This window comes from Odocoileus virginianus, unplaced genomic scaffold (genome assembly GCF_023699985.2).
Source record: "Odocoileus virginianus isolate 20LAN1187 ecotype Illinois unplaced genomic scaffold, Ovbor_1.2 Unplaced_Scaffold_12, whole genome shotgun sequence".
Taxonomy (NCBI): Eukaryota; Metazoa; Chordata; class Mammalia; order Artiodactyla; family Cervidae; genus Odocoileus; species Odocoileus virginianus.
In genome coordinates this window covers 1,376,532-1,394,611 of record NW_027224274.1, presented here as the reverse complement: position 1 = coordinate 1,394,611, position 18,080 = coordinate 1,376,532, and the positions used below count along the sequence as shown (strand labels likewise).

Here is an 18,080-nt window from a genome sequence, read left to right as displayed (position 1 = left end):
GATTCAAAAACCCAGGCAGCCACCTTATGCAATTAAAAATAAAATCTCACTATGTAGTGTAAAGGAGGTAAAATGGAGGAACATGATCCATTTTTTTGGTTTAAAGAATGGCTAAAAAGTATTGCTACCCACCAGTGTGGGGATCATTTCTTAGAGTAGACACAGGCCGGCTCACTAAAGTTTTTCCAACAACTTTTGACATTGAGTCAGGTCAATGAAGATTCTAAAAGTAGGTGATCATTCCAATCATTCCAAAATTATAAACTTCAATAACAAGCTATTTGTGTAAAAAGAATGTTATTGTGGGACATATTTCAGAAACAATAAAACCTGATGAATGGTGTGTTAGAGCCGAGGGCTGGGGAGATGGTGGTGTGAAGGACTTCTACTGATTAGCTGAATTTAGAGCTGGAAAAGATGCCTGACATGTAAGAGTCAAGATTTGGCCCTCAGCTTCACAGCAAGGCAGTGAAAATCTTTCCAGTAGGATCTAGGATTTCCATTTTTCTTCTTTTTAGTAAGTTTTCCATGAAAAAGAGAGGAGCTAGTGTGAAGGAAAGAGCACTGGATGGTGCATGGACAGAATCTCCAGGGCTGACCCCCAGGGACCACTCCAGATCAGCCTTGACCTCTGTCCTGGGGAGCTGTATGCCCAGAGAGAACCGTATTTGGTTCCAGGGGGAGAAGCAGATCCCCAAGCCTCCAGACAGACCAGATGAGGGGAGAAGTCTTAGCTCTTCATCAGGCATTGATTCTAGTTTTATCTTGCCACCAGGGTGCCTCCTCCTCATACCCCACCCTCCCCAGCCTCTTCCTATCATCCCAGGAAGGAGGAGACACTCACCAAGGACCAAGAGATGGACACGTGACTTGGAGACGCCACCCAGATCTGACATCAGTGAGACGGAGCACTCATAGGTGCCATTGTCATCCATGGTCAACTGGTCAATGGTGATGGAGGCATCTGACTGCTCAGCGTTGTTTGATACTCTAGCACGATTCTGATAAAGTTCACCATAGACATACTTTTTGGTCGAAAATGTCCAGATGAGCACCCCTTCCTGGAAGGAAAAAGAAATACCACTTGGTCTTCAGCCTAAGGCCCTGGCACGATGCTGCAGCCTGTCCCATCTACCCTCACCCACTGTCCCCAGGCCCAGATGTACTGACAAGCTGACCTTGCAGAACAAAGAGCTCTACATATGGGGCCCATTCATGGATTCCTCTTATGATCTATAGTACTAAAACCTGGGGCAGGTAGGCACTTCACATCAGAGGCTTTCACCTCTTGTAACTTATGGCACCTCTTACTTACTCCATTTTAGTTCATTGTCTGCTTTCAAAGCTTCAGTCATCCAATATTTATTGAGTATATAAGATGTTCAAGCATTGTGTTGGGCAGTCATCCATGGCTTGCAACCCCCTTTATTTATTTAACTCTTACCTTTGGAATTTGTTTATTCATCAATGTACTCATCATTTATCAAATAAAACATGGTACTAGCTAAGATCACTACTTTTGAACCAGACTGCCTCAATTCAAATCCCAGCTCTGCCACATAGTAGTTGTATGATCTTGAGCAAAATATTAGAGGAAAACAACAGAATGGGAAAGACTAGTGATATCTTCAAGAAAATTCGGGAAAAAAAAAAAAAGAAAATTAGGGAGACCAAGGGAACATTTCATGCAAATATGGGCACAATAAAGGACAGAAATGGTATGGACCTAACAGAAGCAGAAGATATTAAGAAGAGGTGGCAAGAATACACAGAAGAACTATACAAAAAAGATCTTCATGACCCAGATAACCATGATGGTGTGATCACTCACCTAGAGCCAGACATCTTGGAATGCAAAGTCAAATGGACCTTAGGAAGCATCACTACAAACAAAGCTAGTGGAGGTGATAGAATTCCAGTTGAGCTATTTCAAATCCTAGAAGATGCTGCTGTTAAAATGCTGCACTCAATATGCCAGCAAATTTGGAAAACTCGGCAATGGCCACAGGACTGGAAAAGGTCAGTTTTCATTTCAATCCCAAAGAAAGGCAATGCCAAAGAATGTTCAAAGTACCGCACAATTGCACTCATCTCACACGGTAGCAAAGTAATGCTCAAAATTCTCCAAGTCAGGCTTCAATAGTACATGAACTGTAAACTTCCAGATGTTCAAGATGGATTTAGAAAAGGCAGAGAAACCAGAGATCAAATTGCCAACATCTGTTGGATCATAGAAAAAGCAAGAGAATTCCAGAAAAACATCTACTTCTGCTTTATTGACTACACTAAAGCCTTTGACTGTGTGGATCACAACAAAGTGTGGGAAATTTTTCAAGAGATGGGAATACCAGGCCACCTTACCTGACTCCTGAGAAATCTGTATGCAGGTCAAGAAGCAACAGTTAGTACTGGACATGGAATAACAGACTGGCTCACAAATCGGGAAAGGAGTACGTCAAGGCTGTATATTGTCACCCTGCTTATTTAGCTTATATGCAAAGTATATCATGCGAGATATTGAACTAGATGAAGCACAAGCTGGAATCAAGATTGCCAGAAGAGATATCAATAACCTCAGATATGCAGATGACACCACCCTTAAGCAAAAAGTAAAGGGGAACTAAAAAGCCTCTTGACGAAAGTGTAAGAAGAGAGTGAAAAAGTCAGCTTAAAACTGAACATTCAGAAAACTAAGATCATGGCATCCGGTCCCATCACTTCATGGCAAATAGATGGGGAAACAATGGAAACAGTGAGAGACTTTATTTTGGGGGGCTCCAAAATCACTGCAGATGGTGACTGCAGCCATGAAATTAAAAGACACTTGCTCCTTGGAAGAAAAGCTATGACCAACCTAGACAGCATATTAAAAAACAGAGACATTATTTTGCTGACAAAGGTCTGTCTAGTCAAAGCTATGGTTTTTCTAGTAGTCATGTATGGATGTGAGAGTTGGACTATAAAGAAAGTTGATTGCCAAAGAATTGATGCTTTTGAACTGTGGTGTTGGAGAAGACTCTTGAGAGTCCCTTGGACTGCAGGGAGAGCCAACTAGTCAATCCTAAAGGAAATGTTCTGAAGTCCTGAATATTCATTGGAAGGACTGATGTTGAAGCTGAAATTCCAATACTTTGGCTACCTGATGCGAAGAGCTGACTTATTTGAAAAGACCCTGATGCTGGAAAAAATTGAAGGTGGGAGGAGAAGGGGACGACAGAGGATGAGATGGTTGGATGGCATCACTGACTCAATGAACATGAGTTTGAACAAGCTCCAGGAGTTGGTGATGGACAGGGAAGCCTGGCATGCAAAGAGTCAGACACAACTGAGCAACTGAACTTAACTGAATTGAGCAAAATATTTGACTTCTTTATGAGTCTATTTCTTCTTCTACAAAGTGGAGATAATGATAATAACACTTGTATCATAGGATTTTTGTGAGGATTAAAGTAGATAATATATGAAAAGCAAATGGCATTGAGCCAGGGGCTTAATGAAGTCACCTCAGGTAAACAAGTAGAGAAATGGCAAGCCCATAAGCTACTTAATTGAGAAAGTCAGGGAGAGGTCAGAGAGATAAGAGGGGAAGCCAAGATAAGACTATCAGAAAGCCAAGAGAGGGAGATTCCAAGATGGGAAGTGGTTGATAAAGAAAAGCTAGGGAGAAATGAAATAAGATGAGGACAGAATCAGTACATTAAATTTAACAAAAGAGAAGTTGCTGGTAATTATGGTGGAGTGTTAGAGGAGGAAGGCAGACCATGCTGGGTAGAGAAAAGAGTGTGAAGACATAGGGTCAGGTCTGCGGTCTGCACGTACTCTTTATGCAAGTCAGGAAAAGATACTCCAGTTGTTGAACAGACACACATGTGCCAAGCTAATGGTGATCAGGTCCCCCGGGCTGGGTACCCAGATGCATAATTCACCTGGTTACATGCCACAGCTCTGGTAGGAACAGATGACTCTCAGGAAGCTTGGCTGAGGAAGGGAGGAACAAGAAAGCAGGAGATGAGGACCTGTCTTGAGCTGTGGATGAGTGTATGGATGTTGGCCTTTCTCAGTTCAACTTTTTTTCTGACCTACTAGTTACAGCTACCCTAAGGCTTCCCGTTCCTTGACTCTCCCCCATGTCATCTCCCACTCTTGCTAGTACCTGTCCAATACTGCTTGAGGGCATAGATGTAACCCTTTTCTCTGCACCCTTACTTGCTCTCAAGTAACAGCAGATTAAAATTAAAAATAGGGCTGTGGTAGAACAGAGTAGTCTCACACCTAGACAGTATATTAAAAAGCAGAGACATTACTTTGCCTACAAATGTCCATCTAGTCAAAGCTATGGTTTTTCCAGTGGTCATGTATGGATGTGATAGGTGAACCATAAAGAAAGCTGAGTGCTGAAGAGTTGATGCTTTTGTTTTGTTGGAGAAGACTTGAGAGTCCCTTGGACTGCAAGGAGATCCAACCAGTCCATCGTAAATGAGATCAGTCCTGGGTATTCATTGGAAGGACTGATGCTGAAGCTCCAATACTTTGGCCACCTGATGAGAAGAACTGACTCATTAGAAAAGACCCTGATGCTGGGAAAGATTGAAGGCAGGAGGAGAAGGGGATGACAGAGGATGAGATGGTTGGATGGCATCACCAACTCGATGGACATGAGTTTGAGCAAACTCCGGGAGTTGGTGATGGACAGGGAAGCCTGGTGTGCTGCAGTCCATGGGGTCACAAAGAGTTGGACACGACTGAGCAACTGAACTGAACTGAACTTACTTGCTCTCAATGTGATTGCCCCAAATCCTTTAGGAAGTAAGGAATTAGTCAACATAAGATCTTTAGTATTTATCTCAACAGAGATAAATTTATCTTTGTTAGGTGCCTGGCAGAGACCTAACATCTGGTTTGCTGAGAGAACATGTCTTCAGTTTCTGCAAGCTAACGGCAGCAGCTGACTTCTGCAGGTTTGTTCCTGGGATTCTTGAAACAGATAGGACAGGTACTCTGGCCCATCAGGGTCCCTTGGGCAACAGACAGTAAGGTGCCTCAGGCCAAGAATTACTCTCCTTTCTCCTCAGCCCTGCTGCTCTAGGACTTGGGTGTCTTGGGTCATCCCTTCTTCTCTGTCAGGGAAAAGCTTAATGCTTTCTCTCTGAATAGCTGGGAATCTAATGCCAGGCATGTTTGCATTTTAAAAGTAGAAGTAACTTTAAAATTTATGAATAGGGCCTTCCCTGGTGGTCAGTGGTTAAGACTGCATTTCCACTGCAGGGGGTGAGGGTTTGATCCCTGATTAGGGAACTAAGATCCCATATGCCACTTGGTGCAGCAAAAAAAAAAAAAAAAAAATTAAACCCAAAAAACTTATGAATAGATGTTCCTCTGCTTACAGTTAAAGAAATGTAAATTTGATCAATAATAAGATATTTTTCCACTCATCAAATTCACAAATATCAGATAGTTTGAGAATAGTCTGAATTAGAGAAATAAGTGCCTGCACTGTTGTTGGTGAACCTGAAAATTGGTCTGACATACAAAGAAGGCAACTTGACATTTATCAAAATTTTAAATTCACATAGCCTTTGACCCCAAAGTTCCATTTTAAAATAATTTATCTTACATATGAGTACATATTTATAAACAATTACAATAGTAGCTATAAATATATACCTAGAGACATGCATATATGGATATTTATTGCAATATTTTTTGTAGTAGCAAAATATAGGGAGTAAAACAAATGTCCATCATTGGTACATATAGAGCATTAATAAAATGAAATACATAATGTGAATTTTTTAAAAAATAAGGTAAATATAAATACACTGACACATGGAAAGAGCTCCAAAGTATATTAAGAGGAAAAAAGCCAAGTGGAGAACAGTGTGCATGAAGTTTATAGAAACTTACATATTCATATATGTAAATATATGCCTATGTTTACATATGATGCATCTATCGAAGGCCACCCCAAAATCCGGTAATAGTAGTTGCCTCTAGTGGGCTTCCCTGGTAGTGCAGCGGTAAAGAATCCACCTGATAATGCAGAAGATATGAGACCAGGTTTGATCCCTGGGTTGGGAAGATCCACTGAAGTAGGAAATGGCAACCCACTTCAACATCCTTGCCTGGAAAATTCCATGGACAAGGAGCCTGCCAGGCTTGCAAAGAGTTGGACACTGCTAAGCACACACACTCACACACTCATACACACCTCTAGTGAGGGGAATTGGGGACTGGGATTCTAGGGTGGAAAGCAGATGTATTTTCATGTGTATGAATATATACATTTTCTGAACTGGCATAAAGAACCATTGGAAGGTAACACAAGAAACCATATCTTAGCCAAAAGTGGTATTCACAGTACTGAATAATTGTGGCAGAAATACCTATAAATTAGTGTAAATGCTGCCCCCAAAGAACCAGTACCAGTGAAAATTAGCCTTGTCTGGGAGAAAGGGGACCTAAAGGGATTAGGGTATGGAAACTGGGGCAGGGATAGGACAAGATTGGCAAGGATGGGAATGAGACTTCTCAATGTACTTCTTCATTATGTTTTAATTTTTGAACCATAGGATTACTATCTATTCCAAAATAGAAAATAAAATTTCCCCATACTCCCTGAAAGAACTCAAGCAGGAAGAAAAAAAAAAAAAGCTACAACAAAATTTGGTCTCAGGGAGAGCTCTGTGTTAATCAAAAGTAAAGACTGACTCAAATGATACAGTAAAGGTCACTTGAGACTGGACAACAGAAAGATGTTTGAGGGAAGGTAACTCTTCCAAACTAGAGATGGCACAGTACAGCCCTCCCTGGGTCCAACACTCACTGCTCCTTCCCCACCCAGCCCAGCCTGGGTGTTCACTAGGTTTCGTCTATCTAACATGCATTTAAAGGTTTTTGTAGCGCTTGTCCTCTAAGACAGGAGTCCCCAGCCTCCAGGTCATGGACTGGCACTGGTGCTTGGCCTGTGAGGAACCAGGCCACACAGCAGGAGATGGGTGGCAGGCACATGAATGAAGCTTCATCTGTATTTACAGCTGCTCCCCATTACTCACATCACCACCCGAGCTCTGCCTCTTGTCAGATCAGTTTCTGGAAAATAAGCTCAGGGCTTCCACTGATTCTGTATTATGATGAGTTGCATAATTATTTCATTGTATATCACAATTTAATAATAATGGAAATAAAGTGCACAATAAACGTAATGTGCTTGAATCATCCCCAAACCACCTCCCACCCCCCCCACCCACCCCCACCCCCCCCCCCCCCCCCAGTGCCCGGAAAAACTGTCTTTCACAAAACAGGTCCCTGGTGCCAAAAAGGTTGGGGACTGCTGCTTTATGGTCAGGTCATACTCAGTCCTATATGCATGCTCCCAACGTTTTAAGAATCCTTACCGTATGACTCCTTAGAAGCTTGTCCCACTGGATAAACCCGTCTCGGTTGGGGGAGGAAGTTTGGTAGGAGCACGGAAGAGTAGCATTTTTCCCCCTAGCAGCCCGAAGAACATCCTTTGGGGTTTCCACAGAGATGGCATGGACAGTCATCCAGACTGGAAAGAAAGCAGGAAGTAAAGGACATGGCATACCCATTCATTGTCCACTGGATCTCCTCCAACCACAGCTCAACACACTACAACTGTGATCTTGGCCATGGCACACCAGCTATTCTCCTCCAAGCCTCGGGTGAAGACAAACATGTACACCTTGGTTCACCCTGTCTCCATTCTGCAGCATCTCAATAAAGTTAAGCAGCTTGTGTGGTGGGCAAAAGCCTGGCTTTGAGCCTCAGCCCCATCCCTCCCCTTAGGCATTGTGTAAACTTTTCTTAGCCTCAGTTCTCATCCAGAAAAAGGAACACTGATACTTTTCAGAACTGTTTGGAGAATTAAATGAGGTAACATATAAATGCATTGCTTGATGCCTGGCACATAGAACGTACTCAATAAATATTTCCCCCCATCTTCTTTTGTTGTAATGATAATTCAGTTAGTATTTAATACATATTTATGGAGCACTTATATATGGTAAATTTGTTGAATAAGATTAAGTCAAGGTAAAGAGAGAGAGGGTACTCCCAGGGGCATTTATTCTGCATAAGTTTATCAGAAAAAAAAAATGGTGAGAGAAAGTGTGGTCACACCAGCATCTCTCATCACATACATTCTTACCATGTGACACTGACTCTCCTCCATCAAGACCTGGGGTCTGCATCCCCTCGCCATGAATCTGAGTGGGCCTGTGACTATAGTGTGAGTGATGCCCATTTGGCTGAAGCTCTAGTAAGTGGGTTTCCTTCCCATATAGTCTGGGTGCCCTTCAAACTGCTGATTTTTATGCTGTTTCTCAGGTGGGCAAGTCCATACTTGGGCCCATCAGCAATAACCCTCCTTGTTGGTTTCTGTGTTAGGGGTTGGGTTCACATGGATTCAACATCTCTGTGTTTCCTACTCGTTTCTATGTTGTCCTTCTGTATGTAGTAACTGTTTGATCAGCCCTCAGATCTTCCTTAGGAAGAAGTGCCCTATATGTAGGTGTAGATTCGGTGTGACTGTAAGAGGAGGTGAGCTCAGGGTCTTTCTATGTAGCCATCTGGACCCCTCCTAACCAGTCTGCATTTAATACACGGCCTCTCTGTGGCCATTTCAGGAAGGAGCATGGCACTGAGTTTAAATGCACAGGCTTCAGAGCTAGAATGCCTCTTTGGAATTCCAGTTCCTTTATCTACTAAATGTATATATAGCCTTGAGTGACTTAAGCTCTCTGTGCCAGAGTCCTTGCTTAAAAAAATGGGTTGTTTGAAAATTAAATAACATGAAATGTCTACTTTGTTTAGAAAGATTCTTGACCCATAATCAGTGCTTAATATATGACAGTTACATTATATATATGTGTTCAATATATATACATATATATATATATATATGTATATATATATATATATACAAACATTGAATAACTTTACTTTCTCATCTCATAGTCTTTTGTTGAGGTGCATCCTTAATTAGAACTTAATCACAAGAGAAACCATCACCATCACCATGGGTGAACTATCATAAATAGACAATAATTACTAATGACTATAACTAAAGAATAGATCAAGGGACTTCCCTGGTGGTCCAATGGTTAAGAATCTGCCTGTCAACGCAGGGGACATGGGTTCAATCCCTGGTCCAAGAAGAGTCCACATATGGCGGGGCAACTAAGCCTGTGCCCCTAGAACCCATGCTCTGCAATTAGAGAAGCCGCCACAGTGAGAAGCCCACGTGCCGCAGCTAAAGAGGAGGCCAAGAGCAGCAACTGACTCAGTGCAGCGAAAAATAAACAAGTTAATTAATTTAAAAAGAATAGACCACTTTTAAAGATCATAATAACACCGAGTTACAGTCATTTTATGTTAGTTTGTGAGAGAAGAGATTGAAATGAATGGGTGAGGAAGAACTCATAAAGAAAGGGAAAATATCTTGAACAAATATAGAGTGCTATTTAAGTGCTATTTGTAAACCTGAGAAGGATTTTTAAAGGCCAATCCTGTGCCCTAAGGCACACTTACATTTTCCATAATCCTAGATGAGAATTTATCCTATGTTTAAGAACTTCATGCCAACAGCCATCACTGGGAATCCTCCATAGCTAATCTAAATCCTTCTCACTGATTCAGTCAGTATCCTCTTGTTCTGACGTTACTGGCAACAAAGACCTCTGGCTTAACTTCTTAATAACTTCCCATCATAAACTCAGAGTATTCTGATGTTTGTAATCACCAGCTTTTTCTCATTCCTGGTTCCGTAATAAACTGTAATAAGCTCAGTTCCTTTCACCTCTTCCCATAGGCTTGCTGTTTATTAGCTCTGTGACCCACATTCTATGGAATCTTTGCATCCTACCCAGTGGATGAGGGAAAAGCACCAGCTGAGGATATCTAATCTATAATCAGAACACTAGGAAGTGGAGAAGTTGGTTTCTAGAGACTCCCAACAACCTCCCTTTCTACTTTTTGTATAGGCCCACATTGGGTATCTTCTTTCCAGCTGCCCAGAACCTAGCCTCTCCCCAGTAGTTGCCACTCTCACATCCTGTTGCTGCTAACAGCTGTGTCTCTCCTACTCCAGAAGCGTTCTTTCTCTCCTCCTCCCTCCTGCTCTCCTTTCTTTTTTTCCCAAGGCTGGGCTCTTCTGGTATTGATGAAGATCATCTGTCTAAGCTAATTCACCATAAGGTGTTAAAAACTGATAGTTCGGTGATGTGTTAACCTTCCCAAGGGTATACAAATTAGGAAGAGTAGGTGCTTTCACCTGCAAAGAAGAAATCAAAATCTCAGAATTTTGTGCCCCATGAGTGCCTTCATCCCAGTACTCGCTCAAGAAAGTTTATCACACAACGTGGCAGAGTGGCCAAAAGCACAACTGCTAGAGCCAAACTGCCCAGGCTGCACCCTCATCCTTAGTTTCCCTAGCAGTGCATCCTTGCACAACTTAATTAACTCCTCTGTACCTCAGTTTCCTTGACTATAAAATGAGGTTAATTATGCTACCTAACTCAAGGTTGTGAGGGTTGGATGACAAGGTACTTAGCATGCACAACCTTTACTCTGGCACATAAGCAAGAACTGTGTCCATATTCTGTATTGCCCTGTCTTCTCTGCTACTCTGTGCTTCTTTAATTTTCATACCCTCAGGGCTCAATAAAGGGCCTAATTAATACATAGGAGATGCTCAATTAAGTGCCCTTTGCCAGCAAAATAAATGAGTTACAGAGAATTTAAGTTTAAAAGATGGGTAGGATTTACAACCAGAGAAACTTAGTTGCTAGAAAATGTAAAAAAAAAAAAAAAAAAATCAAATAAATAACCAAAGGAGCCTCAGAGAGGGGACACCAAGTCTGCAGGTGGCCCCAGGTGGAAATGGTAAAGGTCATTGAAACTCCCTAAGTGACTGGGGTGTGAAGACCCAGCTTGAAGCCTACAGAATTGCTTGTAAATAATTAAGGTTTGTTAAGAAGATAATAAACTGTCTCTTGAGAGCTAACTAGAAAGCAATACATCCAAGGAGGCTAATGAAATGCTTGATGGAACTGGCTGCTTGAGGCAAAGACAGCACATTATGGGAACCCTTGGGAAACTGGCAGTAATGCCTCCACTTAGGAAAATCCATTTGCACAGAGAAACCACAGTCTTAGTTAGGGAGGAGGTGCTGGAGGCCAGAAGGGACCCATTGTGCCCTAGGACTAGACAGATAGAGCTCTTACAGTGAGAAGGTGCTGGTCTCTAGGGCGAGGGGTGCAGCTCATATGTGCACGTGCATGTTGGCTTGTCCTGTCCCCCAAGGTGGAAATGACCCCTGCAGGCTCTCAGAATGACAGCTGGGGAAGGAGAGATGGAGAGGTGGGGAGGACGGGTTCGAACTCAATGGACATTTGTGGAAGTCTTTTTTCAACAAAGATCTTTAGGAATCTATACATTCCGATCAATTTAATGAATTTTTCCTAAGGCCCTAATTTAGTGCAAGGCACTAGGAAAGCGATCAGAGGCATGTTCATGTCCCACCTTCTTGGGGAATCCACCAGGACCATCTCAGCCCTTACTGGCTTTGTTGAACTGCTCCAGGGAGCTTGTGTCCCATGCACACATTATTATCATGTCAACGTGGGTCTGTGTGCAGGCTGCCTCCCCTCACCAGATGGCAGCTCCTTCTAGCAGGGTCTGTGTCTCAGACTTCTCTTGTACTCATCACTTGCCAGTTCCCACCCCCAAGGTGTCTACACAGAGCTGTGTGCTAATAAGACCTTGTTTGGCCAGTGGTTTGTATTCTCTGCCCAGGAAGCAGTCCCTGTCAGCCAGCATCCTAACAAAGCCTAATTAAGTGTTCAGTACAAGTGTTAATGAGTGAAGTGTGAAGGGATGGAGGTAGGGAGAGAGAGGAGGGACTGCGTTTGGATCCAGAAGAAGGATTTTAATGGAAAGCCATACTGAGATGGTGGGACGTGAAAGAGCCCCCAAGGGACTCTGTTCACATTGTTGAACTTGTGTATATAAGAGAGTAAAGCAGGGTGCATAACTGTGCATATAACAGTATCCCACTTCCACAGAGTCACAGAAAGAAAGTAAATGTTAGAAGAAAATATATCAAAGTATAGAATTAATAGCAGTTATCTCTGGATTCTGGATTTCTTCTTTGTGTATTTTTATTTTCCAAACATTCTGCAGCAGACATGTGGCACTCTTGTAACCATTAAACTGAGTTACATTTCTACAAGTCAAGTAGGAAATAAGGAAGTAGAGAAGTGGGGACAGACAGACTGTCTTGTCAGGGAGCTTGCCTAACACAGAGAAATGGGAAAGCTGGAGCCAGAAGGCTATTAAAGACCTTGAGAAGGTCTCTTTCACCCCCTCTGGAATGGAGGATGGAGAGACTTGAGCAGGCTCCTAGGTTACAGGGATGGAGCTCCTAGAAAAGAAGTGGCTCCATAAAAACAAAAAAGGAGGAGAAGCTGGATGGAGCATGACCCCTGCCTGGGTGGGTATGGGCACAGGTGGAGGACTAGCCTTGCCCATGGCAAGAGGGACCTGTGCCCATGTGTGCAGAAAGAGATCAGCCGGTGGGCAGGAGCGGAGAAGTGAGTTCCGAATCGGGGCTCTGCCCTCCTCCTCCGTGCTGTCTCGCAGCGTGGGAGTGTCTGTCTGTCACCATGTTCTGCCTATGCCAGGTGTTTATGGCATCCCTGACTCACCAGGGCAGAGAACAAGGAAGCAGCCCAAAGGTCACTGACTGGCAGGAGAGGAAGGAGCCCCAGGAAGGAGGCGGGTTCCTAGAGTGACAGTTGGTGCCCTGGGCAGAGAGGGTGCTCCGGGGACAGGGTGCTCTGGGAACAGAGACAAGCTCAGCAGTCAGGGCTTAGGGATATGGGAACAAACCTGAGTGCTGCCAAGGTGGAGTGGTTTAAGGAGCAACTGAACCTTACCTCCAAGTCAAATAGGTTCTCCACTGGCTGTCTCAACACTAAAATTCCCACCATTGAGCGAAGGCGCTGTGTGTGTGTGTGTGTGTGTGTGCGCGCGCGCTTCGTCACTTGGTCATGTCCGACTCTGCGCCTCCATGGAGCCCGCCAGGCTCCTCTGTCCATGGGATCATCCAGGCAAGAATACTGGAGCAGGTTGCCATTTCCTGCTCCAGGGGATCTTCCCAGGAACGCAAGTGCTGCCTGGGAGGGAGGGCAGACACAGTGAGTGACTCGCTTCCTTTAACCCGCAGGGCAAGTACATTTCCTTAACGTATTCCCTCTCACCCGTCCATCCCTAGAAAGGGGACACAGGATGGATAAATGTTGATTAAAAAAAACAAATGCAATTAGGAAACTGAGGCTTGGAGAGAAGGATGGTGTAAAGGCAAAGGAAGAAAGACAAGGCAACAAACAGAGCAAACCAGCTCGCTGCCTGCTGAGGTTCAAAGGGGTGGGTGCTCATTCACGGACACCCACTCAGCAAATGGCTGCTGGACACCTGTGTTCCAAGGTGTCTGCTGGACTCTGGGGGAAGATGGCAAGCAGAGACAGACACAGTTCCCGCTTTCGTGGTGTCCGATCCTCTGTGTGAGTCAAACGATAATAATGAACAATCACAGAGATAAGTGTAAGCCCATCATGGTAACCAGTGGTACACAGTCAACGACAGGATGCAATAGAGGATGTGGGGATGAGGAGAGGTTGTCCTGAGGAGCTGACGTTGGAGGATGGGCAGGAGGGAGCCACAATAAAAGAGGGGGAGAGGTGAGAGGAGGAGAGGAGAGCATGTACAGAGGTCAGGGCACGGGAGAAGGTGGGCCATGTTCCAGAAACTCAAGCCGATGTGCAGCAATGGGTGGGCGGTGGGAGGAGGGGGCGCGGAGAGTGTGATTCCTTTAGCCTCCTGTGATGATTCCAGATAAACAGAGGCCAAGTACAAACTTCATACTTGTGCCCTCAGGGCATTTTAGAACAATTCTTGCTATTTGCCAAACTTCACCCTTCAGGACTCTCCTAGAAAGCAATTCCAAAGTTACACCTCCCCCAGCGTGGTCAGAAATGTGGGATGGGCCCAAGTCTAACAGACCATGATAGCAATTGAGGGTTTTTGTGTTTTTTTTTTTCTTTCACTATCTACATCTATTTGAAACAGTTCTTTTGAGTATGAGGGTTCTTTCTTGCATTGAATGAGTGAGCACTTGTCAGTTTGAAAATCACTGATGTTTATCTTTAGATAATTAAATTAGGAGAAAAATGAAGAACCTACTGATAGCAGGAAGAAGCAAGAGTCCTCTAGGGTCTGGCGTTTGATGAGATAGATATTTGTTACTGTGCATTTCCAGGACAGAACATAGGGCAGAGACTTGAGAACATGGGTGTGTGAAGCCAGATTAAGCTTACATTTCGTACCTAAATTGCTTGCAGGGCTGTGTTACTGTATTAGCTGGCTGTGCCCCAGACAAACAGGATCTGCTGCGACAAATCTTTATCCCAGTCTTCATCACAAGGAGGGCACTGCTATGCTCTCAGCCACTGTCTCTTATCAAAGTTTCCTGGTTTGGTTGACAATATCCTGCTCGATATGATTTTTGTTCTCACAAATTGAGTATGATGATTGATTTCAACACAAGGAACCTGGTGGAGAGCATAAAGGGACAAGCAGTGAATAACTGCTTGTTTGGGACATCAGCATAGTTTGTAAGATACTTCCAAATTGGAAATGAAGGAGGCAAATCCAAGTGCACGGTCCAAACACACTTGTTCTTCAGTGCCCCTCGCCCCACATCTGTGTCACAGCAAAGCTCACTTCCAGGTCCTGATGCTGAAGGTAAGGCCCCACTTCCCGTGCTCAGCAGTCTTGGCTCTGGTCAGAGCGTGGCGCTAGGGGCTCAGCCATGGGCCTCGTGGTCGCCACTGTCTTTGGACTCCTTTCTCTGGCCCTTCTCACTCCTCTGTGCCAACTCCTCAGGTCCATCTTCTTTTAGCCCATCCTCCTCTGGCCCCCAGTCAATCTTCAGGGAGATCAACCCTGAATATTCACTGGAAGGACTGATGCTAAAGCTGAAGTTCAAGTATTTTGGTCATCTGATGCAAACAGATGATTCATTAGAAAAGGCCCTGGGAAAGATGGAAGGCAGAAGGAGAAGAGGGCATCAGAGGATGGACGGCATCACTGATGCCATGAACATGAACTTGGGCAAACTCTGGGAGGTAGTGAGGGACAGGGAGGCCTGGCATGCTGCAGCCCATAGGATCACAAAGAGTCAGACATGACTGGACGACTGAACAACAACAGCAGCAATGTCTGGCCCGCAGGATGCTAGTAGCCTTGCTGGAGTGGAGCTTGCATGGCCTACCCTAGGCTTTCTGGGGGCCATCTAAGAAAAGAGGGCTTAGAAATGGGCACCGGTGGAGGCAGTGGGGCTGGTTAGAGGTCAGTGCTGGTTGGAAAGAAGCCTAGTTTGGCTTCTTAGCCAAAGTTGCCCAGATAGAAAGTTAACTTAGATTTGGAAGGAACAAAAAGAAAAATTATAAAGGAGATAAGTAGGCAGAACAGCCTCAAAATCAATCATCAAGAACAAGAATCTAGCTGTTTATGTTTAGCACACATGGTAGAATCTCATAATTTAAAGGTCAATAATAATATCTGAGAATGCTTGGTAAGATGGATACCCTAGCTGGATTAAAGGGAGTTTTATATTTGAGGAGAGAGCCAATAAAAAGATTTGGAGAAAAAAAGAGGACCAGAAAACTATAACTTGATCCTAGAAAACCAAAATATATTGTTCACAAATAGATTGTGAGCACTTGTTCTGGAAACTATGATACAGAGAAAAAAATGTATATGTAAATATACATAAAAGCAGTAGTTCTTGTCCCCATGCTGCTTAGGCAAACAGGTGCCAAAACGGATGAAAGGTTAAATGGCAGTAAATCAGATGGGAAAAAAAAAAAGTGATTGAGACCTCAAAGTCAAATCGGGAAAAAAACAATGTGGCTTACAGTTACCTGGAAAGGCTTTATGAAGAGAAAGAACTTGTGATACTTAAAGGTTAGTCAGAAAGAAGGAAGGTACTGACCCTACAAAGAAGTCTGATGATAATATTTTTCCAGACCAAGAAGTGCAAGATGTAATGTGACAAACATTTTTGTAATATCAAAAGTGTAGAGACATTCTAGGTGCTGAAATATTGTAAGTTGGAAGAATGTCCCAGTGGTTTACAGAGTCTAAATAAGAGTTAGGAAAAACTATCCTCACAATATGAGGAAACTTATCCTAATAGTAATGGGCAATTACTGAATAGCTCCTAGTAGGGGCAGTATCATGGTCATAATGTTATTTTAACAGATCATTTTGGCTTCAGGGTGGACAGCCGATAGAAGGGGCAAAATAAGCTCACAAGCCCAGTTGGAGACTATGTAAGTAGCTTAGGAGAGGGAGCTTACTTCAGAGAGATGTCAGAGGAAATAGAGAAAGATGAACAGATTTAAGAGATACTGGAGAGCTAAAATCATCAGGACATAGTGATGACTTAAATTTGTAGCTGAAGGAGAAGAAGCTGTCAAGGGTGATATGGTGGTTTTAAAATATGGTCCCAAAATACTTTGGAACTCCTCTCATCAAAAGGACTCATGTCCCCTCCCTTGAACCTAGGTTCTGTGATTGCTTGATCAATAGAATATGGTGGAAGTATGGTAAAAGATGCGGGGTCAATATCTGGGCCCAGACTTTAAGATATTGGCAGCTTCCGCCTTATATCTCTTTAGATGTTCACGCTTATAATCTAGCCACCATGCTGTGAGGAAGCCCAAGCTCCCCTGTGGAGAAGTTCACAAAAAGAGGAATCAGAGTTAGCAACTACTTGCAGCAAGTGAGCCAGAGTCTTGGAATTGGGTCTTCCAACCCCAATCAAGTCATCCCAGCTGACACCGCATGGAGCAGGGACAAGCTGTCCCTGCCAAGCCCCATCCAAGTTGCAGATTTGTGAGCAAAATAAATGCTTATTATTATCATTTTAAGTTACTACTAAGTTTTGGAATAGATAATTACATAGCAATAGAAAACAGTAACAGATGACTCCTATTTTTCTGGCTTTCATTCCTGGAGGGATTGGGTGTCATTTACTAATGTAGAGATCACTGAAAAAGGCCCAGATGCGGAGACGAAGATTGTGAGTTTGGTTTACAACTTGGGAGTTTGAACTGATTCTGAGATATCTAAATTGAAAAGTCACGCATACTTTTGGATTTATGGGTCTAAGGCTCAAGAGAGAGATTGAGTTTGAAGACAAAAATGGGGTCAAATGTGGGTCAATCAGAATGAGTGAGTGAATGAAAGTCTCTCAGTTGTGTCCAACTCTTTGCAACTCCACAGTCCATGGAATTCTCCAGGCCAGAATACTGAAGTGGATAGCCTTTCCCTTCTCCAGGGGATCTTCGCAACCCAGGGATTGAACCCAGGTCTCCCGCAGTGCAGGCGGATTCTTTACCAGCTGAGCCACAAGGGAAGCCCAGTCAGAATGGGTGTCAACTAAAGATGCAGATGTAGATGAGTGTCTAAGTGGAGGGAATTCTAACATTTCATGGTAGGCCGAGAAGCATGAAGCTGCAAAGGAGATGTGAAAGGGTTAGCCCCGGAATGCCAGAGGAGAACCAGGAATGGGTGTACCTTGGGGGACCGACAGACTAGAGTGTGTTAGGAAGGAGGGAGGGATTATCAGGGTTAGACCTTGCCAGGAATACAAGCACATGCTGAGCCAGGCTCGCTTCCCCCCAGGCTTCCTCCCTGCTAGCCAGCACCACAGTAAGCACTGCTGCTTGCTTACCAAGACCCTGGAAGGGGGCCCTAGAGGGCAAAAAGGCAAGATGAAGATCACACCTGTGCCCATGAACCGGTTCTTCCCTGGAGCCTTGTTTCTCAAACCATGGTCCCTGGAGGAGCAGCAACGTCACTTGGGATACCCAGGCCCTTCCCTAGACCTACTGAATCAGTCTATGTTTTGACAAGATCTCCAGATGACTTCTATGCATATGAAAGTCTAAGTTAAGGCATCAATTTAGAGGCTGGGCATTAATTCAGGGAAG

General features: G+C 43.8%; 1 protein-coding gene across 1 annotated transcript in view; it reads right to left on the bottom strand.

Annotated features, from left to right (window-relative positions):
• The window catches only part of GPA33 (glycoprotein A33), a 114,119-nt gene that overhangs the window by 26,892 nt on the left and 69,147 nt on the right, over window positions 1–18,080 (bottom strand). The window contains exons 2-3 of the mRNA XM_070462711.1: window positions 7,395–7,549; window positions 845–1,061 (exon numbers count right to left, since the gene is read on the bottom strand). Of these exons, the coding sequence (XP_070318812.1) occupies window positions 845–1,061; window positions 7,395–7,544 (367 nt within the window). The 5' untranslated portion in view covers window positions 7,545–7,549. The remainder of the gene's footprint in view (window positions 1–844; window positions 1,062–7,394; window positions 7,550–18,080) is intronic.